We start from the raw sequence: 23,250 nt of genomic DNA, 5'->3' as shown, positions 1-23,250 counted from the left end.
CCTTTGGTTTGTTTCTCTAAGCCTTCCTCAATCCCAGTAATTGTTAAATTTGGCCTTTTCATGATATCCCATAATTCTTGTAGATTCTGTTCATGATTTCTTACCATCTTCTCTGTTTGGTCAACTTTGTTTTCAAGATTAAATATGTTGTCTTTAATATCTGAGGTTCTGTCTTCCAGGTGTTCTATCCTATTGGTTATGCTTTCTGTGGAGTTTTTAACTTGGTTTATTGTTTCCTTCATTTCAAGGATTTCTGTTTTTTTTTTTTTTTTCAGTATCTTTAACTCTTTATTGAAATGATCTCTTGCTTCCCACATTTGCTCCTTTAACTGTTGATTGGTGTGATCATTTAATGCCTGCATTTGCTCTTTCATATCTTCCTTCAATGTCTGCATTTGCTCTTTCATCTCCTCCTTCAATGTCTGCATTTGCTCTTTCATCTCCTTGTTTGCTTCCCTGATTGTTTTAATTATGTACATTCTGAGCTCCCTTTCTGACATTTCTTCTGCTGTGCTGTCATTGGGTTTTATTGATATAGTTTCTAGGTTTGTTTGGGACATTTTCTTCCCTTGTTTTCTCATATCGGTCAGATGTCAGTGGGACTTTGTGATATTGCAGAATTCTTCTATTGGCTTATAGTGTCCCTGTAGATTTCCAGTGTATCACCTTCCTGCCTTCAGTAGCCTGAAGTCTTGGAGTAACTTGATAATGCAGTGCTTCCGAAGAAAGCTGCCCCTAGCTCGCTACTGGTTCCAGGACTTGGAGCTGGCTCTGTGTGGAAAGGCTCTCACTGGGGGCCTGCTCTGAGAAGCTACCCTGGAAAGGCACTTCCTGCCAGAGGGTGCCAGGCTGTGGGCTGCTTGGGGAAGTCCCTTGCTGCCCTGTTTGGTCCCTGAAGCAACCTACGGGCAGGAACTCACCGCCCTGATTCAGGGACTTGAAGCTTGGTTCTGTGCAGAAAGGCTCTCACTGGGGGCCTTGCTCCGAGATGCTGGAGAATCTGGCCCTGTGGGAGGAGTCCACCGCCAGATTGAGTGCACAGAGCTGCCTGGGGAAGACTCTAACTGCCCTACCCTACTTAATAAGCCACCCGAATCCGGGCCTGCCGCCCGGGCAGCACTTCACCGAGTGGGGGAGACTCACCCCGTGGCTCTATTTTAGTCCGAGTCTCTCAATGCCTCCCCTTCTTGAATCCTGGGTTCTGGAGGGACTGGAGATGCAGTCACCCTCTAGTCCGCCATCTTGGATCGCCCCCTTGATATACTATTATTTCTTCCAAAATATATGTCCTAGAATAGTACAAGAACACTAAATACTTGGAAAATATATATCTCTGACATGCTGGATGTCTTTTGCGGGGCTGCTATAACACAGTACTATATACTGGGTGGCATATAAACAACAGAAATGCATTTCTCACTATTCTGGGGACTAGAAATCTGAGATCGAGGTTACAGACTGTGATCTTCTCGTTGTTTATCCATTTGGTGGGAAGACAGTGAGTTAGCCCTCAGGCATCTTTTTAACATGCGCACAAATCTCATACATGACAGTTCTACCCTTACACCCTTATTACCTCCCTAAGGCCCTGACTCCAAACACCAACATTGGGAGGGTTAGAATTTCATCTGTGAATACTGGGGGGGACACAAACATTTGGTCCATAATGCTGGACTTGTTTGAGAAATAATAAGGACTACAGTTTTTTTTTTTTTAATAAATAAGTTCTTTTTATGATAAACTAAGATTAAGTTAATGCAATTTAATTGGAGTTGTCAAATGCAATTATTTCACAAGTGAGTTGACATCTTCTGTTGAAGTTTTCAAAGTATGTTTCAACAACCACCTGAATCAAAATCCTTTAATCAATTGGTTTAACAGGCAAAATTTTTTTAGTTCTCTCCAGACTAATCCCTCATGCAGAGAGATTTGTGGAGATATCTGACTCATACTTTGGGCTAAATTAATGTAGTACGATCTTGGTAATAGACTTCAACTAAACATTTATTGAACAAGAAATTGTAGAATCACTGTGCTAGATGTTGGTCACATAAAAAGAATAAGACTTGCTCCTCCAATCCTGTAAGCATCTGTTCTATTCATGAAATTAATCTTGTAGAAGGTAAGACAATTATATAGTAACTTGATGTATAGTATAAGTTACATTAACTTTATGAAAATTGTACACATGAATTTGGGGCAAGATATACTCCTACAAGTAGCCTAAACATGCATTTTCATGCACACACACATACACACACACACACACACAAACACACACACAAACACATAACACAAAGCAATACAGTCATCCCTCAGTATCCATGGTAGATTTGTTCCAGGAACTGCCCCCCCCCACCTTAATTCCCTGCAAAACCATGGATGTTTAAGTTTCTTACGTAAAACAGAACTTGCATGAAACCTAAGCACATCCTCCCTGGCACTCTTAGCCATCTCTAGATTACATATCATACTTAATATAAAGTAAATGCTATGCAAGTAGTTGTTATTCTGTATTATTTTGGGAACAGCAATGAAAAAAAGTTCCTACAGGCTCAGGGAATATGCAGTGTTTTTAAATATTTTTAATCAGCTTTTTGTTTTTTTGAATCTGTATATATGGAACCCTTGGATATTAAAGGCTAACTCTATTTGCCTTTACCAAAAGGAAATGCTGGACTAGGAGGAAAAAAGGCCTAGATAATAATTAGGAGACTGCTTCCTGTATACCAGAATCCTGTGTCATCCACCCTCCCCTTCTCTCTTGCATGTTCCAAAGCTACCCTTCCACTGATGGAATGAACAACTAAATGTGGGTAAGGGTAGAGTAGGACACATTTTTATTTTACACATTCAATGACTTTTTATTGTCTTACAGAATGACTTAACCTAATTTTCATTTTTATTTTGTAAATATTAAGTGAATGCTTTCCACATGTCAAAGTTCTTGGTTAGGAATGCTGACTTTTCTTTTTTTCCCAAATATACGAGAACAATTTGAAGGTATAGAATATGGCATTAATAATAACTGATACAGAATGGCCATTACTACTTGTTAAAAGGTGCATTATTCCTTTTTTTCTCTTTCTTTCTTTCTTTCTTTCTTTCTTTCTTTTTTTTTTTTTTTAGTGGAGCATTTTAAAATCATTAGAATAGCCCCAAACTGGGGATATTTGCAGCCCCAGATCCTTGTGCCCTCCCTTTTTCTGTGATCGCCTGATTCATTCTCTTCCCAGTCCTGATCCAGGAGTCAGGAAACCACAGCTATGTGGATTCCATCTTCACCTGGACACACAGCTGGCTGGAGCCTCATTTCCAGGAGGACTAACTGGTAGAGGAAGAGTCCCCAGGGGCCACCATAGACTAGCATGGCATCTACTGGTTCTCTCTGTATTTCTACATTTAGATGCTTTCTAATATGTAGTTTCTTCATTGACTTTTTATACGTGGACTTGTTGGTTTTTATGAAAGGATCATTATTTAAATTAAGTTTAGTGTGAAATACATTACTTTTTTATAATAAAGAATGGATTAGCTGCAAAATAAGAATGCCATGGACTATTCTGTGTACCCTCAGGGTAAATATGGTTGCTGGTAAAAGTTGTTAAATACCTCCCAAAGGTCAATTATACAAAATACTAGGAAACTTGGGTCTTTTAATTTTCATATCAGAGTATTTTTGATTTGGGGTTTCTCTGCTCTGAGCCTTCTCCTAGGGTCATGATGATCATCCAAAAGGCTGCTGATGGAGCTCAGCTCAGACTAAGAGAATGGTGGTTCTGAGATCTTGGATTGACAGCATATTTTGTCACCCTGAAACAAACTGGTTTTGTATATATCTAGGAACTAATTTTGAAGTTTGGACTAAAATAAAAGCAAATAATGGAAAAGGAAGAAAACCTAACATTCATCTGAGTGCCTATCAAGATCTGTGTTACAAACAGTAATACTAAACCTGGGTGGTCCTTTTTATTATCATTCTTTATAGGAGGAAGTTGGTTCTCAGTGACAGGGCTCAGGGTTACACAGCTAGTAATTGAAAGCGCTCAGATTTCAATCTGGCTAGCCCTACCCCTGGATCCCTGCAACCTACAGGTTAGTAGGATGATTCTGTACACGTTTCTAAAAGACCTATCACACTAAAAGTTAAAATCACTAATGAGTATTTTCTGCAAGAGTTCTTTGCCTATTGTATGTCAAATTTTAAGGTGTATCTCAATTTCAAAGACCTGGGGGTAATTTTAACATTCAATATTCTCTTGCCATTCAACATCCAAAGCACTTTATACCTTTCCTAAGGCTTTAGAGTAGGGTCGTTTATCTGTCCTCAACTCATCTGCCTAATTGGACTGTGAATTCTTTGGGCTGGGACTGCCCCTCCTCCTCCTGAGTTCTCTGAAGCACCTGGCCCATGGTAAGGGGCCTTTCTCTTAAAGATTTGTTTGTTGCAAATGTGTAGAATTGAATCTTGCAAGATTAATTTTAGTCATATTTATATATGTATATATTTCTCAGGGTTTTGTTTTTCTGTTTTGGTTTGGTTTGTTTTAGCAGATTTAAAGAAAGCTTCCAGTTCAAATGCTGCAAAATCCAGTCTACCGAAATCTGGACTTCGACCTCCTGGATACTCACGTCTACCAGCAGCCAAGCTGGCGGCCTTTGGTTTTGTCCGGAGCTCTAGCGTGTCCTCAGTCTCTAGCACCCAGTCAGCTGACAGTGTGCAGCCGGAGCAGAGCCGTCCAGCCACCCGTAAGTGGGGCAGGGGTGAAGGGGTTGGGCACCTGTACCTGTCTCCAGACCACATGCTGAAGATAAATCAACATACCTGGTTCCCTATGTGTCGTTTTCTTTGTGTGACTAATAATTTTGATCGACTCCCTTACTCTACCAACCACTTAAGGAAAATAGCCTATTTGTCATTATCTTCTTTTCATTGATGGTGAGTTCATGTGCCAGGAAAAGATTTTAAAGCACCTCTTACAATCTAGAAAATGACTTACCCAGAGACTGATTCCAGAAGCCCTTTGCTTTATGAATTCTTAGGTAAGCGGTCAAAGAAATATCCAAGAAAGGCATGACTGTATAGTGCTATCATGAAACATACTGAGTTTTAAATATTTGCTGAGAGAATTAGCCTTGTCACGAGTTTTAGTAACAGAATTTCCAACAGCATGCTTCTATTTTGAGAAAGCATCAAAGACAAAAAATCTCATGGTATGTGTATCTTTCTAAGGAAGGAGTTCAGATTTCAATTTCTTAAAAAAAAAAAAAAAAAAGATAACCTCAAGGTGAGCTAATCCATGACAGCAGCTTTTACCAAAGCAAAGCTGACAGGTGTGGGCAGAGCAATTCCAGGTGTGCTTAGGGCACTTCTCACCTCTGCTTCAAAGGAGAGCAGGGAGGGACCCCTGAAGACCTGAGGGGACAAGAACTGTTATGTGCCAGAGAAAATAACTTCCAGTTTTAAAGACTTCATAGTAAAAGTGATATTTACTGTATTAGGAATTATTTTCTGTTTTTTTAAAAATAGAATTGATTTATAATTTATAATTTTGCCACCTATTATAAATAAAATTTGTACTTCACCAGTGAGTTACAGAAAAACTTCACATGTATCTGAATTAGTGTCTGAGCCTGCCATTGTATTTATACTTGTTATTAGATTTAATGCAAAGAAAAACTGTTTCAATTCTTTAGTGAATGATGCTTTAATGATGTTCTTAGATCATTTGCTGGTTCAGCTTGTGGTAATGCCAATTCAATATCAGAATTGGTTACTTTTTACTTCTTGGAAAGTTGGTCTTTTGCAGACACTATGTCACATAGGATTCATTTTAGGAATACACTGTATTTAGGCATTACATCATAGCACAGTAGACAACTCAAAAATCAGAAACATGACTATAATAGGGAGCTATTTGCAAATGTATAATTCATACTTTTAGATACTTATGCTCATATGCACTTTTAAACAATGTCCCCACTCACTGTGGCATGCTATATTGGATACTTTTAGGTGATTCATTATGAATTTATTAGTGTTTCCTAGGTAACTGTGCCTTAATTGCAACACTTTTTGTGCTGTCTTTCTAGATTCTAAGAGTCAAATGATGATGAGTGTCCAGAGGGGACACTAAATGACCCCCGGATAGGAGGGGCAGGGGCCATTTGGGTCTCAACTGTTCCATGTGGGCATTTCCCTCCATTCTTGGCTCAGGCTTGTGTCTCTAGTTCAACTCTGCTAAGAAGTGACTTTCAAAGTCAAGTGCCTATTTTTTTTTTCCATCAGTTTTGGTAAATGGAGAGGACACAGCAAATGAATTATGTTCATAGATTGTTAGAATTTGAAGGTATCTTACTGTCTGGGTGACCTTTCATTTCATAACTGGGCAAACTGAGATTAGCTTGCCTTGCTTTGGGTTCCTGTTTCCTGTGCAAAGCTGGGAAGTACATATTCATAAACATCTTTCCTTTCTCTTAGTTAAGCAAATCTTGAAGTCAGAGCTGTCTTGAGAAGTCCCACAGGCCAAAACCACCCCTTCCCTGATTTCCCAGGTTGTCGGCCAGCCCCAGGGTGAGCTCCCTAAATTGCTGCATAGCATCCTGTTGGTGAAGAAGCCACCCCCGAGGCTGGGCACCTCTCATTGTTAGGAAGTACTTGCAATGGGTTCAAGCTCCCTCCCTGTGATTTCTGACCTGCAGCCACAGGTCCTGAGAATTCACACATCTCCTCTGCAATCCAGAATGCTCCCTCCTTTACAGGTTCATCATTCGGTTGGTCTATTTAGAGCCTCAAGTAAAACTTCAAATTATGCTAGTTAGTGTCCCACGGTTTTTCTGTTTTTCAATTTAAATCGAAGAGGAAAAAGCAATCTTGTAACTTATAACTTTTAACTTTAAACTCAAATGCACAGGTCTGACCCAGTGTATGGCTCCTAAATCTTTGACGATTTTCAAAGAAGGATAAAAATTCCAGATATACTTTAGATGACAGAAACTTAAAAAGAAGAACAATTGCCATAGAATTTAGTATTGATAACATACTATAGACTGACTTATACTTGGTTGTCAAATTAATCAATAATTAGGTTATAGACTTGATTTTCTCAGTGAGTAAGTGGGTATAACTTAAAGTCAAATCTTCCAGGGAGGACCTGTGGAGGGAAACTTGGAAGACAGGATTTCATGACGCAATCATTAATGAAAATAGATTATGTCACCCCAGGATAGAATAATTTATGCAAAGGATCTATTTTGTTGTATATTCTGAATTGGGCCTGAATTACTGGGTGCTTAAGAAATGGAAATTCCTATTAGAAAAGTACATGAAGCATAGGACATTTGTAGCTCTCTTTTTCCAAATACTGTCATATTTTCTTTTTGGAGTTGCCTAAGACTATTATCAACAAGACAAAGAATTTCAAAGGTACAAATGGAAAATTATTTTTTCTGTCCTATTCCATTTCCTGGTCAGAAAATTAGTATAATGGTGGAGATGTAGGGTACAGCTGGGGAGGTAGGTGGTTTGTATAAATACTCAGGATGCAAGGATATGTGTTCTCAGATCCTGAAAATCGGTGCAGAGTTGAGGGCTGGAGGTGGGGGGCTAATTCCTGATGAGGACAATGAGGGAGTTTCTCAGAGAGAGCTGAAGGTTGGGCAGTATTTGGGAGGCAGAGGCTATTGGTGCATCTGGAAGCCCATTGGAATTTAAGGAGTTGCCACCACTGGCGCAGCCTGCTGTTCATCATGATGCTGTCTCACAACTACTAAGGACCCCTTTTTGAGCATCTCACACTTTGTTCTCAGAATATGTCTATTCTGGTTCTCTAATCTTCCCCTGGGTCATCTCATCTAGAGTGGCAGCTCTCAGTATTTTGGACAAGTAACCCAATCCATTTCTACATCCTTGACCTCTTTATAGAACCACTTATCTCCTTTTCAAATGATCAATCATGTATCTCCAACCAGGTGACCCAAGTATACCTCAGCCCGAGCTTTTTCCAAATCCAATTTCTTCTTTTTGTTTTATAAACCAACACCTGCTTTCGCAGTTGCTCCATCTTTAAATGATATCTGTGATCTTCTGGCAATGGACTGGAAATTTCAGAGTGAATGTTATCTTCTACTTGCTTTTGACTTCATTTATTCAACAATCAGTTCTTGTCAATTCTCTCTATCTGGGATCTATCTTTGCTCATCATCTTAGTAGGAATCTCAGGATTTCTACTAAGCTCTGTTAGCTCTGGCCTCAGCAATTTCTGTCACATGATACCCCAACAGACAGCCACAGTTGGCCAACCAGAGTTGTTCACATTTTACTCTGAGGAATTTGGGTTTTTCCTGCCTGTGGATTTGGGTTTAAACCATTCTCTCTGAATGTGCTCCCCTCCCACCTATGCCAAGTTCCCTCTGTCTCTCTAGAGTATATCATCTTCAGGTATATTTTAGATTCCTTGAAAAAGCCAGCCCAATATAATCACTTTCCTCCTGGGAACTCCTAGAGCTCTTTGCTTGTATTACTTATCACACCAGATATTGTAGTTATTTGTTTCTGTATCCTCCACTCCCTTATAGATTAGAAACACTTTGAGCATAGGGGCTATACTTCATAATAATTTTAATCTCTCATCCCTGAAGAATGCTGTCCTTTACACAAGTAGAATTTTAAGAGAAGTCCTCTACTAAGAGAAATATTTTCTCTCATGTAAGAATGTGTGGAGAAAAAAGACCTTTGAGAGAAATTTGAACAGTTTCCAGAATGCTTTATGTTGGGAACACATTTTTACTTTATTTACATATGTTGATAGTTCATAATTATGGTTTTCACAATTTCTAGGATCTCTGAAATATTATTTTCATTTACTCTGGTATACCTATAAATAATTTACACAAGTTAAAAAGTAGAAAAGGTAATAGATCATTTACGTATAATTATATTTAGAAATAAATTATAATATAGATTGATCTGAATGTCACAAATATCTAATAACCTGTCTCTTGCACAGAATCTGTCATTTAAAAGAATTGGGCTAAAATTCTTACTGTTAAAGCTATTCATGAGAGAATTTCAAAGTTTCCAAAATTAGGAGATCTTGATTAAGAAAGGTTAAATATCGTTATTAAATTCTAGAATTTTGTTTCTTGTTTTAATATTTAAATAAGTAGGTCTTCTTTTAATTATTGAATAGGATTTGGGTTCTGAGGATAATAATCTGAGGTGGAAAATTACTTGCTTCTTTGGAAGGTTAATCAATGAAAATGAGGGTTAAAATAAAAGCTTTCTGCAATGTTATCTCAGCATTTATGCTCATTAATATTATAAAATGCATTTACATACATAGCTCATTTGATATTCTATGTCTGATGTGCATTTTAAGTAAGATCAGAGTTGACAAGAAGTGTTATTAATAACTCCTACAGAAACAACCATTAACCTATCTCATGTTTCATTGGCAAAGAGGGAGTCATTTTTTATTCATGGAAAAAGGAGCTGAAAGTGGCTTGTGAGGTCAGATTTCAGAGAAGCTATTGCCTATTTGCAATTGCCCTTACTGGTGGCTTTGTTCATTACCTTTCAAAACACTCAGACAAAGATCAAGTCCACCCGGAGATGGGATTAAAGTAAAAACTTGTTTTGCTTTGCTTTTAATTAAGTTGACCATTTATGGTTGTAAGATAAACTGAAAGTTTGAGAAGCGTATTTTTATTTATAGAAAAAATAATGTCTAATTGAATGACTGCTTCTTCCTTGACGGTGCTGTTTTATGAAGATTAGGTTGTTGACGTCCTCTTCCACGATGCTGCACACTATAAGCATCTACCACATGCTAAATACAGGTTCAGCGCCGAAACTACTCTGACCCTGACACTAGGATCCTCATCCTTGTGGGGACTGGGGAAGTAGGATTATGCAAATAAACCCGTGCTGGGGAATGTTAGCATGGTTGTAATTGAAGACTGCATGGCATTTGGCGTGCAGGATGGGGTGGAAGAGGACTCACCTCTTACAGGACCTCCCCAGGCTGGCTCAGTACTACTGCGTTGTGTCTTTAGATTTGATTGTTCAGGGAATGGCAACATTCTGAGTTTGCTATAAAGACATTATTTTTTTGTTTTGCTGTACAGAAAAAAAAAAAAAAAAAAAAAAACTAGAGGTGGGGAAAGATAGATGAAACATGACCAGCCGTCTTTGAAAATCCTTGAAACTGATGACAGACCCATGAGGACCCATTTGAACTTCACTTTTTGTGTGTGTTTGAAGTTTCTGTAAGAAAGGTTGGAATCCTTCCTTCTCCCTCTACTGGCTTTTATTTCTTCTGTTTCCTTTATTTAATTTCATATTTTTGTATTTAAAAGATCTTAGATGACTGTCTTCTTTTTTCCCCACTTTTATTGTGGTATAATGGACAAAATATACTGCATGTATTTTCAGGGTACAATGTGTTATTTTGATATGTGCATACATTGCGAAATGATTTTACTACCATCAAGCTCATTAGCATATCCATCATCTCCCAGTTACCGTTTATGTATGTGGAGGGGCAAGAATGAAGAGGTACTCTGTTAGCAAATTTCAAGCACGCAACACAGTATCGTTGACTATTGGCCCCACGTTTCACATTCGAGCTCCAGAACTTATTTCATTCTGCATAAATGAAACTTTGTACCCTTTGACCAATATCTCTCCATTTTCAAGAGATGATGCAGAATAATGGTCAAGCACATGGACTCTGGAGACAGACTACCTGGTTTTATATCCCATCCTTGTCATATACTAGCTCTGTGGTTTTGCCTAAGTGACTTAACTTCTCTGTTCCTCATATTAAATAATAGTAATATCAATAATAATGAAAGTGAGACTTAAAATCATCAATGGATTTGTTGTGAACATTAAATGGAATTAATATATGCAAAGTGCTTAAAGGACTTGGCACAATAATAATAATCTTCCTGAGGCCATTTCTATCCATTGGCCATGTGCATGAAGTTTGATGTTGAAGATTCAAAAGTTTAGTTGAAAATATGGTCGTGTTGTATGAGAAGTGTCTGTGGAGAGTAAGGAAAACAGTATGGTAACATTTAAGTCAGGGAGATGATATCCCTTCCAGTTCTAAAATTTAATGATCGCCTCTCACGTGGTGAATCGTTTTCTGGGTATTGAAAATGTATCACTTATGAGACATAAAGATGGAAGTTGATAAGTTGATTTTCATGGGAGCCTCTTACTTCTGGACAATCAGCTTGTGCTTGTTTGGACAATTATAAAATAAAGGCAAGGAGAGTTTTTTTGAGGGCTGTGCCAGCTCTTTAGCACATTATCATTTAAGGAAATACATTCAACTGGGTTCCCTTTAAATGAAGCATATTCATTTGAGGTGACTAATACATAGCACATTAATCTCAGCTGATGGCATTTAAAACTTCTGCTCAAAATAGAACTGAGAGTTGGATATGACTTTGTTTCTGTGCCTTTCCACTTTCTGTTGGAGAAAAAATGGGAACATTTGATTTCACAGTATGTGAAGGGCTTCACACAGCTCCTCATTTTGCTAGAGTCTAATTTCCATTGCACTAGGGTTGGCTTTGTTGAATATCTCAGTCGAATTAGGGTGGGTGGGGAAAAGTGAAGAGTGTGAACAAAAACCAAAATAAGGATCTGATTTTCTCTGGAAATGAGGAAGTCAAACAAATGTCGCTGATGGATTTAAGTATCTAGTTCCCTGGAATCTATAATTATGTAATTTAAAGTATTCTTTCTAAAGCAAAAATAGAATCATTTTCACTGACTCTTGCTGATACTTTCCCAATGATTCCCACACATTCAGTTCTTTCCTTTCTCTTCACTTCCTTCACACACATTTACAAAGGAAAGCATGACTTTTTTTTTCTGAATATTATTTAGCATTGCTTACAAGTGAAAATAATTTTTTTATTGTATAAGTAACACTTATCCATCTCCACTCAGAGAGCTGAGTGAAATGATTAGAAATCACATTGTCCCTGAAGAGATTTGTTTGGTGTATAAGTGTTATATTTTGTCTTGCTGTTTAATGAAGAAAGGATGCCTTCCTGGAGCTAAGCAAATAGTAGTTAAGATGAGGACTGTGCTGCACTTGCATACATGACATGTATCAAAACCAGACTTTATGATAAGAGTTTTTGAAAAGTCAAGTTAACCTCACTGGACTCAGATATTGCTATGATTTGGGTAAGTGTCCCCCAAAGGCCATGTGTTAAAGGCTTGGTCACCAGTCTGTATGCGATTGGGAGGTGGTGGAACCTTTAAGAGGTGAGGCCTAGTGGGAGGCAGTTAGGTCACTGGGGCCATGTCCTTGAGGGGGTGTTGGGATCCTGGCTCCTTCCTGGATCTGGCTGCCTCTGGCTGCCATGAGGTGAACAGGTTCTTCACCATGTGCTCCTACCACGATGTATTGTCTCACCAAAGTCCCAAGGCAACAGGGTCAAGTAATCATGGATTGAAACCTCTGAGACCATGGCCCCAAAGAAATCTTTCCTTCACTGACATCGTTTTTATCAGCTCTTTGTCAATAGCAGTGGAGAGATGACTAAAACAAATACTTATTATAAAGTTGGGAGGAACTGGATTAAATGTATTGTCTAAGAGCTGGGATTCTGTGACTTTATTCTGTGAAACTTATGAAATCATTATGGTCTTAAGGAAGGAATGATCATAATTCTATTTAGAGGAAGATCAAGATGAGAATGGTGAGTAAAGTAGTTTGGAGACAGGAAACTGGGTATCAGAGACCTTAGTGCCGCCAACATCAGGGATGCTTCCCTGTTGAGCCAGACATTACTTTTGTTATTTTTTTCCTGCCACACTGGGATGGAAATTTCGGAACACTAACAGACAAAAAACGCGTTCAAAGGTTTTACTGTCCCAGACGTTTTCTATAAAATGCAGGCCCGGGACCATTAGATACTTGGAAATTACTTGCCCCACGCTTTACCTAATGCTGGGCCTCTGGGATCATTGGTTCGATGTCAGAGCAGATAAGAAGAGGGGTGAGGAGGGGAAAAGGGAGGATTAAAATGGGTCTCCAGAATCAATGATTAACTCACTGGTAGTTTTGAAGTGAGTTTGAACAAAATGTTGAAAGGGAGAACTCAGGTTGTAAGGGGGCAAGGAAGGTAAAGGTAAGAATGTAGATGATAGAGAAGTTTGCGGGAGGGAAAGAGAAGGATTGTGGAGGACTCAGTAGAGTTGCAGGGGGAGTTTTATGTTTAGTTTTTGCGACATTTTAAAAATTTACAAGAATGCTTGTGCTTCGAGGTAGAATCTGGTAGCAAGGAATAAATTTAAGAAATTAAAGATGAAAGTAAGTGAGGAGAGTAGGCAGAGCGATTCCTGGGGCAAATAGAAGGGAACGAAGTCAGGTATACAAGTGGAACTGTCAGCCACGAAGTCAGAAAGAAAGGGATAAAGGATGAGTGTGGAGAAATTTTGGACGGAAGACCACATTAGGTGACCTCATTTATCCCAGGTAATTCAAAGGTAGTGTTGTTACAAAGAGCAAACATGAAGGATTGGGGTGTCGGGTTGCATTAAGTAAAAAGCTATAATGATTGCTTTGAGTGATATGCTTCAAGTCAGTGAGGTGAATGGGAGAACTGCAGAGTTGCATGGAAGACCCACCCACTTGAGGTCAGAGAACATGATTTTTTAAGTTAGAAACCATGTAACAGATTTTAGGATTTTCTGGGACTTTCTCTCATGAAGTGGTAGAGGATCCTTCTTTTTAGTTCTTACCTCCATAGTACTGTATATTATGGCAATTAAAAATCCAGAGTGAAAATTTAACATTTCTCAGGACATTCCAGTAAAGTAATAGTTAAATACTACTCCATGGAAGTTAGGGTGCTGGTGGGAGGGAGCCCTGAGCCCTCTCTGCTTCTCCCCTTCCCTGTTCCATGCCACAGGACAAATCCCTAAGGGAACCCCTGGAGCACAATTGGAAATCATTGGTTGTATGGCAAGCATGTCCAGTTGACTCAAGAACTGGAGGAGAAGTCACCACTCCTGTCAGAAGGGTAAATTCTAAAATTTAAATTCCTAATTATCATTACCAGTGAAGGCATTTTCATGTTTACTGGTTGGCATGAAGGTCATTGTGTGTCTCTAGATCAGCTCAGCCTGATTGAATTTCCTGCAATTATGAAATGTTCTATATCTTGCTCTTGGTACAGTAACTACTAATCACATGAACCACTGAACCATTGAAATGTGGCTAGTGTAACTGAAGAACTGAATCCTCAATTTCATGAATGAAATGACTTTACCTCTAAATAGCCACACATGGCTAATGATTCCCCAGTTGGACATCACAATTCTGGATTGTATTATCAGTTAGGATTTTCTAAAAGGCAAATAATACTTTTAATCATAACATCTGTTAAGATTTGTAATGACAGGTATTTCCTCCTTTGGAGAAGTTCCACATGAATCCTAAATGATTTTAGGATACTAGATTGATGAGACAGAATTAATTAAGACCTCACATTTGTTCCCTTTAAATCTTTATATATGGGTTAGGTCTGAGGACACTATTCTAAAACCTAGATGCTGCCTTTATCCCTTATTGGTTGTTTAATAAGTTCATAACATTTATCATAAGACTAGGTCACAGAAGATGGAATAAATCATCCATAGCAATAGGGAACACAGCCAACATCTTCATTTACAAGAACAGCAGAATAAATATAATTTAACATTTTATTCAAAATATCTTCATGGAGTATAAACATAATAGCTTAGTTCCAGATCTATCTGGGTAGAGTTGGAAAATACCAAAGTAGAAGAAAAAAGGTTGGATAAAAAGAGAAATGTAGTAAATCAAAGGAAAAATGGAAGGGGAGGTTTAGATGGTAAGAAATCTGTGATGAGCAACAACTGAGAGGGGTGTCCATCACCTCTTTCTGGTTTTCTTGATGACCCCCTGCCAAGCCGCTCTCCTGTCCTACCCTCCCCGAGGCAGAGACCCAAGAAGAAAGAGACAAAACTGAAGTATGAGCTAAAGGTGCCTCTTAGGTTCTCTTGAAAGACCATTTGTGTTTTCAATTAAGGGAGATGCCAGACTATTGCTGGGATCCTGTTCAAGCAAACAAAAAATCTGAAATGGGTGCTTACAGATTAAAAGAACACTTTGGTCCTGTGAAATGCACATCTTACTCCTTGAATTTGCCTTCTAGACGAGGAAACCATTCAACTACTTTAGGTGCCTTGTGTTGTACTTCTTGGGTGAGAGCAGCCCAAGTGGAAAAGAGGACATGAGCGAAACACAGAGTCGGAATGAAGTGAACCCAGAACTCTCTCTGCTAGTAGCTACTGCCACTGAAGTTAAATATTTCAGCCTTTGCAATCAAGAATGTCTAGATCCCATTACTCTTGTAAAGCTATTAATGCATCTGTTTAACCAGTAGATACCAAAAATTGTATCATGTGAATGCGATAAATTCTCCATGCCAAACTAACACATTTTATGGAATGTTCTTACACAGTTGGGTGTGCAGCTTGCATGTGTGTGAGAGTTTGTTGTTGTTGACTTCAGTAAAGTAGCTTCAGTAATTGGCATTTGAATATCAAGGAGTGCTCCATGCCTGGGTGAATTGGCATTGAAAGTTGACATCTGAAAGTTCCTTTCCAACCATGTAGTCAGGATGATTTTGGCTTATAAACCAGCCACACATTACAGGGTAACCAATAACCAGCATTGTTAAACACTGGGCATTACTCTTTATTTTCTTTTAGTTTTAATTCATCATATTCATTTTCTATGTGGTTTTAAAATGAAAACTTCTAAAAAAAACTAAATATGACTGATTTGACTACTGGAAAAAATGGTTCGCATGCACTGAAGATAAGCTGTCTTTTATGTTTGTATCTAATGACTCTTTTGCAATTGTATGTGAAAATTTTTTGTTTTGATTTCCTCCACCTGTTTTAAATTAGTGAGATGATAAAATATAAAAAAGGAGAGTTGGACTAGTAGCCAGGACTACTGGGCCTCAACCTCACCTCTTATACCAATTAGCTTGTGTGTTGGGCAGGTTAACTTATTTGTTTGGACCTCAGGTTCTTCATTGGTGAAAAGAGGTGTCAGATTCCTTAGAAAACTTGGAATGGAACCACCATTTGACCCAGCTATCCCACTCCTTGGCCTATACCCAAAGGACTTAAAATCAGCATACTACAGAGATACAGCCACATCAATGTTCATAGCTGCTCAATTCACAATGGCCAAATTGTGGAACCAACCTAGATGTCCTTCAATTGATGAATGGATAAAGAAACTGTGATATATATATATATATATATATATATATATATATATATATATATATATATACACACACACTCACACACACACACACACACAATGGAATATTACTCAGCCATAAAGAATGATAGAATTATGGCATTTGCCGGCAAATGGATGAAATTGGAGAATATCATGCTAAGTGAGATAAGCCAGTCTCAAAAAACCAAAGGACAAATGATATCGCTAATAAGTGGATGATGACACATAATGGGGAGTGGGAGGGATTAGTGTTAGGGTTAGAGTTAGGGTTAGGGAGGGGGGCAAGAATGGAGGAAGGAAGGACTGTATAGAGGGAAAAGAGGGGTTGGAGGGGTGGGGGGAAGGGAAAAAAAGCAGAATGAATCAAACAACATTACCCTATGTAAATTTATGATTACACAAATGGTATGCCTTTATGCCAAGTACAAACAGAGAAACAACATGTATCCGATTTGTTTACAATAAAAAAAAAAGAGGTGTCTGAGCACAGTAGTATTCAACACTCTTTCCAAGTGTGGTTCTAATACACACAAAAAAGTCCCACCAAGGTTAAACTGAGTGTCAGGATGTGTGTGTTTATTCTACTTACTGGTTACAGTGCCATAACAAAGCATGATATCAACCAGATCAACCAGGCATTATAGGGTTATTACTAAATCTTTTCTGTGTTGATGTGTAGATATGTGTGAATGCTGTGCTATTTTAACTTGGAGCACACAGAGACATAAATAAAATGTGATCCAGCCTTCCATAAATCTGCCTCCACGCCTGGCCCACCAGGCCCCACCATTTCAGCTGTGTGAGGGCTGCATGGTATTCGGCTCAGATGTCTGCTTGTCAAGGTATTCAGGACTTTGTGAAGATAACAGGGATACACGGAGAAAAGTTCAACCTGCAAGATGGAATTATATGCATTTACTATAAATTACATTTATCCTAAATATGTTCAACAAACTTAGATCTATGGAGGTCTGGATGTAAGTGTCTAGTTCTTCCTAGGAACTGGTGAGAAACTTCTCACAGCACATCTGAGACACCGAGATCTTGCTTTCTTACATTAGGGCCCTTAATCCACGTTCTGTTTATGTATTAATTTAAAGTTGCCTCTAAGTTCAGCGTTTCTTCACAGTATTGCTAAGTTGGGTTATTTCTTCCAAAAAGTTCTTAGAAATTTCTTTACTTCCTTTACTGTTCCACATGAGAGCCTTTCTTTAGTGTACTTGGAGCTTTCTCTAGCTTGAGTGCTGTGTTTCCCTTCTGTGTGTGTGTGGTTCTGTGGGCAAAAGTGAGATATTTTATAATCCTCCTATATGTAGGTTCTTAACATGGGTGTGAGGTTAGGATGAAGCTTTCTAGCATCAGTGTGGTGCGCACCTTATTTGGTGTTTCCCTGTCGCTGGCTCTTTGCGGTTCCAAAATCCGTGGATATTTGTCACCGCTTGCAGCAACAACTTGCACGTGTCTTATGGGTGGTGGAGTGGAAACTGAGGCACTTCTATCTTTCTCTTTAGTGCACTGCTTTCTTTCTTGTTTGTTTATAGAGGATAGAGGAAATGAGGTTTACTTGCTTTGAGAGGAGAGAGAGAGAGACTTTGCTTAAGAGAGACCTTGAGAGAAGGACAGGCTTTACTTAGAGCCCAGAGGAAGAGAGACTTGCTATGCCTGCTTAAGGTCTACTGCTTACTGGTGCATCCTGCATCCTGTGAACTAAGGGTGTGTCTACCTAAGGTGCCCCAGTGATGCGTCTCAGTTCTCCGTTCCGCGATCTGCCTTCTGCCGCTGTCCCTACTCGCTGCTGCCGCCCGTGTGTCTAGCTGCTTCCGTGCGTGAGTCTTCTTCTACTGCTTTTCTGCTAATGGCTGCTGTGTCTGTCTTGCTCCGCCTACGCTTATATCACCTCCAGGAGGCAGAGAGCAGGGCCACGCCTCTTACGCAAAGATTAGGCGAGACGCTCCGAGCAGGCAATTAGTGCTGGAGAACACATGTGCATACATTGTGTGCGTGGATGAGAAAATCACCTGAGTGTGCTTATGTCAATTAACCTCCTCGCTGCCAATGTGATCAGGTGCCATCCCGGTGCCGCCAACATGGCACAGCCCCCAACATTTCCCTACCTGCTGCCACTGTGGGGACCTCTGGTTAAGTACACCCTGTCCTAACCTGACTGGCCTCAGGGCCCTGTCCTTACCACCAGTGTGTGGTAGTGGAGAGCCTCCTGCAGCTCAGAGCTGGGGGAAAGTGTGACCCTCCTCTCCTCCATGCCTCCAGTAACTTCCATGGTCATGTTAAGTATGCCGGCACTCTCCCCACTCACTGGGTTGGCTACTAAACATGTGACTGGTTATGTGAGCCTTCTCAATCACATTCCTGTATGTGTGTGTGTTTGTGTGCTTGTGGATATAAGTGTGTGTGCACACACATTTACAAGTTTGTCCAAAGTGGAGATGAAGTCTACCTACCTTCATCTCTTGCCCTTGCCAGATACATTCTGCCTTCTGTATTCATAGGTTCTGCATCTGCAGATGCATCCAACCTTGGATCCAGAAACATTTAAAAAAAAAAAAATGTATCTGTACTGCACATGTCCTGACTTTTCTTTCTTGCTATTATTTCCTAAACAATGGAAATCAAACAACTATTTACATAGCATTTCACTGTATTATGCAATATAGTCATCAAGAGATGATTTAAATTACACATAAGAATGCGTATAGACTCTGTGCGTGCTTTGGTATCTTCAGAGGTCCTGGAACCAGTGCCCAGTGGATACTGAGGGATTTTTGATAGGAAAGCAGCCACCCTAGGATCTCCCACACAGCCCTGTGACAGAAATCTGAGGCTTGAATCCTCTTCCTAGCACTATTTATTTGAAGCTGTGTGTGGCAGGGAGTTGACATGCCAGACAGCTGCAGCCGCCAACTGCCAACACCCATTGACTCTGACCCCTTTGATTAGAAAATGAAAAATGCCAACACATCTTGGGTGCTGTCAGCCGCAAGGTAAGCCTCTAAAGTTGGTGTTGACACAGAAGACTTCTGTTGCCACCAGTAAGGTTTGTTAATGAAGGCAAATGAGCCTGGATAGACCCTGTCACAATGGTTTCCCTGAAGAAATTGGCTAATTAAGCTGGAGGTCAAAGAGCAGCTGTTGTTTCAAGCAGGTGCTATTAGTTTGTGTCCAATAGTGGCTCTGAAAGTGCATGAGAAAGAGAAAGATGTGCTCACTGACCAGAGACAGGTTACTCGTCCAGGAACTGTAAATTGTCTTTTAACAGTCCTCTACAGCTCTCAGGCATCCTTAACCTTCTGCACCAGCATCCTTCTTCACATGCTCTTAGCTGTGTGGTTCTCCCGGAGCCCTTGTTCACCATCACAGGAGGATAGAGTGCTGATGTACCTTAGATGTTGTTCAGATGACCATGATCATTCCACAGAGGAGCAGACAGGTTCAGGAGAGGTAAGAGGACTTGTCACCATCTAGGGGGGAGTCAGTAAGGGATCCAGGCTGTAACTGTGCTCTCACATCCTCATCCCATGGTACTCACCAGGGTGAGAGCCACAAAATGTGCGTCTGGGGTTTATTGCAGGAAAGTATACTCATTCTGTCGGTAGGTTGAGCCTCAGGATGAGGAGATTCCATTGTTGAGGTCCTGTACCATAAATTGACAACCACTAGAATCTCTCTTGCCCATGACATTCCTTTTTCAGCTGTTCTAAATATGGAAGTCCATTTACTAGTAGCAAGTGGATATTGGTTTAAGGTCCCAAAGAGCAGTCCCTAGAGAGCAGGGGATGAGGGTGAGTATGTGGCAAACAAAGAAATTAGCAGGAACTGTGGTTCTTCTCAAAGACTTAAGAGAGGCAGTGATATGGGTGAATAGTTTCTAAGTGGTTAGGAGAGCAGATAGCCTGGTACTGTTCTGGGCTATCACCCTGGATAAATCACATAATCTTTCTGGGTGCTTAGTGTCTTCCCTATAATGTTAGGGGTTGGGACAGTGGTTTCCAAGATTCCTTCATGAATCCTAAACCTCTGGTCCCATGACTTCAGAGAAGAGGGTTCTAAGGAGGTCCCAGCACCTCTAGAACACAAGTTTTTTCTTTTCATGTCTTTACTTATAAACTATCAGGAAAGATCCTTTATATTTTCCATATTTTAAAAAATCACAATTGGAGGACATAAAAGTTATGATATATATGTGTATGCATTTATTATATGTTATTGTCAATAAAAATTGATAATTGCAGGACCATATGCCTTAAACATACAACTATTATATTTTTTCCATTTAAGAAAATTTAAGTTCTTCAGATAATGCAGTCATGAACCACATAGCTACATTTCTGTCATGGATAAGCTGCATATGTGATGGTAGTCCCAAAAGATTGGAATGAAGCTAAAAAACCATATCACCTAGTGGATATCTTAGGGCAATGCTTGTGGAGATCCTGGGCAAATCACCCAATTGCACTACCAATTATATTAAAGTATAACATGCATAATTTTGTACAGTGTATGATACTCAATAATGACAGTAAATGATTATGTCAAAGGTTTATGTATTGTTTTAGTTTTATATCACTGTGACCAAAATATCCAACAAGAAAATCTGAGAGAAGGGAAAGTTTATTTTGGCTCACAGTTTCAGAGGTTCAGTCTGTGGTTGGGTAAATCCATAGCTGCAAGCTGAGGTGTAGAACATCATGGCAGAAGGGTGTGATTGAAGACACAGCAACCAGGGAGAGAGTTCCTACTGTAGCTGCCTACAGTTAACACTGTTAATTCATATCAGTGACTTAATCCACTGAAAAGGTTCTAGCTCTCATAGTCTAATCATTTCACCTCTGAACATTCTTGCATGTTTCACACATGAGTGTTTGGGGATAGCTCATATCTAAACCGTAACACATATATTCACTATACTGTACTTTTCACCATCATTTAAGTGTATTCTCATTAAAAAATAGTTTACTGTAAAATAGTGTGCCAGGTGATGTTGGCAGCAGCCTCATTAATCTTACATTTACTACATTTCTTGATTGCATTGTTCTCACTTGTTTTTGACTTGATCTCATGCTGTTTGACTCATCATGAGATGAGTATGGCCTGGGGAGCAACAGGCCATACAGCTTGTGGTGGTTTGTGTGAATACACACTGTGGTATATCCCTGTCATTAAATGACACGATGACTATATGACTAAGAGGATCTAATCCTGAGTCTCAATACATGAATATACTTCAGGCCAGTTGTTATGGTTTGAATGTGAGGTATCCCCCAAAAGCTTACAGTGTGAGACAATGAAAGAAGGTTCAGAGGAGAAATGATTGGATTGTAAGAGTCTTAACCCAATCAGTGATTTAATCCCCAGACAGAGATTAAGCTGAGTGGTAACTGAAGTGGTAGGGTGTGGCTAGAGAAGGTTGAAATTGGGGTGTGGCTTTGGGGTATATATTTTGTATCTGGAGAGTAGAGACTCTCTCTCTCCCTCTCTCTCTCTCTCTCTTTCTCTCTCCCTCTCTCTCGTTTCCTGATTATGTGAGTTGCTTCCCTCTGCCACACTCTTCTGCCGTGATGTTCTGCCTCACCTCAAGCCCTGAGGAACAGAGCCAGCCTTCCGTGGACTAAGACCTCTGAAACCTTGAGTCCTCAAATAAACCTTTACTCCTCTATAATTATGTGGGTCAGATCATTTAATCACAGCAGCAAAACAAAACAAAACAAAAAAAAAAACAAAAATAAAAAACTGACTAAAACACCAGTTTAGCTGAGGAATACATTCTGAAAAATTAATTTAAGAAATCTAAGTGATGGTAAAGTTAGATTGATTCCATGTAGTTTCTTTTGATGTTGTATCTTGTATGAACTTCATGCAAAGAAATGACCTACGGCACCTAATATAGGTCAAAATGTAGTTAGATATTTAATATTACAAATTATGAATTTCAGAAGCATGTATGACAAAATGTTTCTATATATCCTTTTATGAAATATTTTTGAAATTTACCTCTTATGAGATTTAGTGATTTAAAAACTTTGGCTAAGTGTTATAACTTAAAAATTTGATATGTGTGAATTTTATGTTTATGCCTCTTATAACTGAAGACAAATCATAGTCTGACACCCCAAGTGCCCTACAGCTTACTACTTGTCTAGTTTTCAAGCACATGACTGTGTAAATTTTATCCCCCCAACATCCTGTCTGTAGTTATAACTTTAAGAGATGAAACAAATTAATAAAGACATGCAATTAGCAAATGTCAGAAGCTGCCCGGATCTTGACTATGGAGATTGGGAATAGCCTGATCATGCTTATGAAGATTGGGAATGAGACAAGGAAATCTACCATCATCAGTATTAAGTTCTCTTGTTTTAAAAATGCTGGTGAATTCCAATTAAGTTAGAAGAAAGCAATACTGTAAAGATTGCAAAGGAGGAGACAAACTATTATGATCATTTTGATATGACACTGCTTATAGAAAAATCAAAGGAACTGAAATATTTCCCAAATCAGTTAAATAAGGAGCTCAGTTAACAATATTCAGAATAAAAAAGTAGTAGTAGTACTATTTGCCTGCTAAAAGAGAAGGTGGGTGTGGGAAGCCCCAGATAATACCAACGAAGAAACAGAAATCCCAAAATTAAACTAGATATGGTTCAGGACTGTGAAGGAAACTGCAGAAATTTACTGAGACACAGAAAAGTAAATGGAAACATACCTGGTTTCTGAATGGGAAGATTCAAAATGGTAAAGACATCAAATCCTTCCCCATGAACCCAAGAATGTGTTTACTACAATGTCAATCATAATCTCAGACTTGACAAAAAGGATCATCCAAATGGATAAATTTATAAAGATTATCAGAAAATATTTGAAAATACAAAGTAATTAAGAGATATTTGCCTTTCCAATTTAAACTATATTGTAA

General features: G+C 39.1%; 1 protein-coding gene across 4 annotated transcripts in view; it reads left to right on the top strand.

Annotated features, from left to right (window-relative positions):
* Positions 1-23,250, top strand: part of MTUS2 (microtubule associated scaffold protein 2) — a 599,410-nt gene that overhangs the window by 251,306 nt on the left and 324,854 nt on the right. For 3 of the 4 annotated variants that reach the window (XR_013763613.1, XM_079138560.1, XM_079138561.1), the window contains one exon: positions 4,552-4,749. Coding sequence is in view for 3 of the 4 variants with exons in the window: in XM_079138560.1 (XP_078994686.1) it covers positions 4,552-4,749 (198 nt within the window). In the remaining variant the exon portion in view is untranslated. The remainder of the gene's footprint in view (positions 1-4,551; positions 4,750-23,250) is intronic. The other variant, XM_079138562.1, reaches the window with a different exon arrangement.

This window comes from Sciurus vulgaris, assembly GCF_902686455.1.
Source record: "Sciurus vulgaris genome assembly, chromosome: 4".
Taxonomy (NCBI): Eukaryota; Metazoa; Chordata; class Mammalia; order Rodentia; family Sciuridae; genus Sciurus; species Sciurus vulgaris.
The sequence above is the reverse complement of the archived record's forward strand: the minus strand, read 5'-3'. Positions and strand labels throughout refer to the sequence as shown.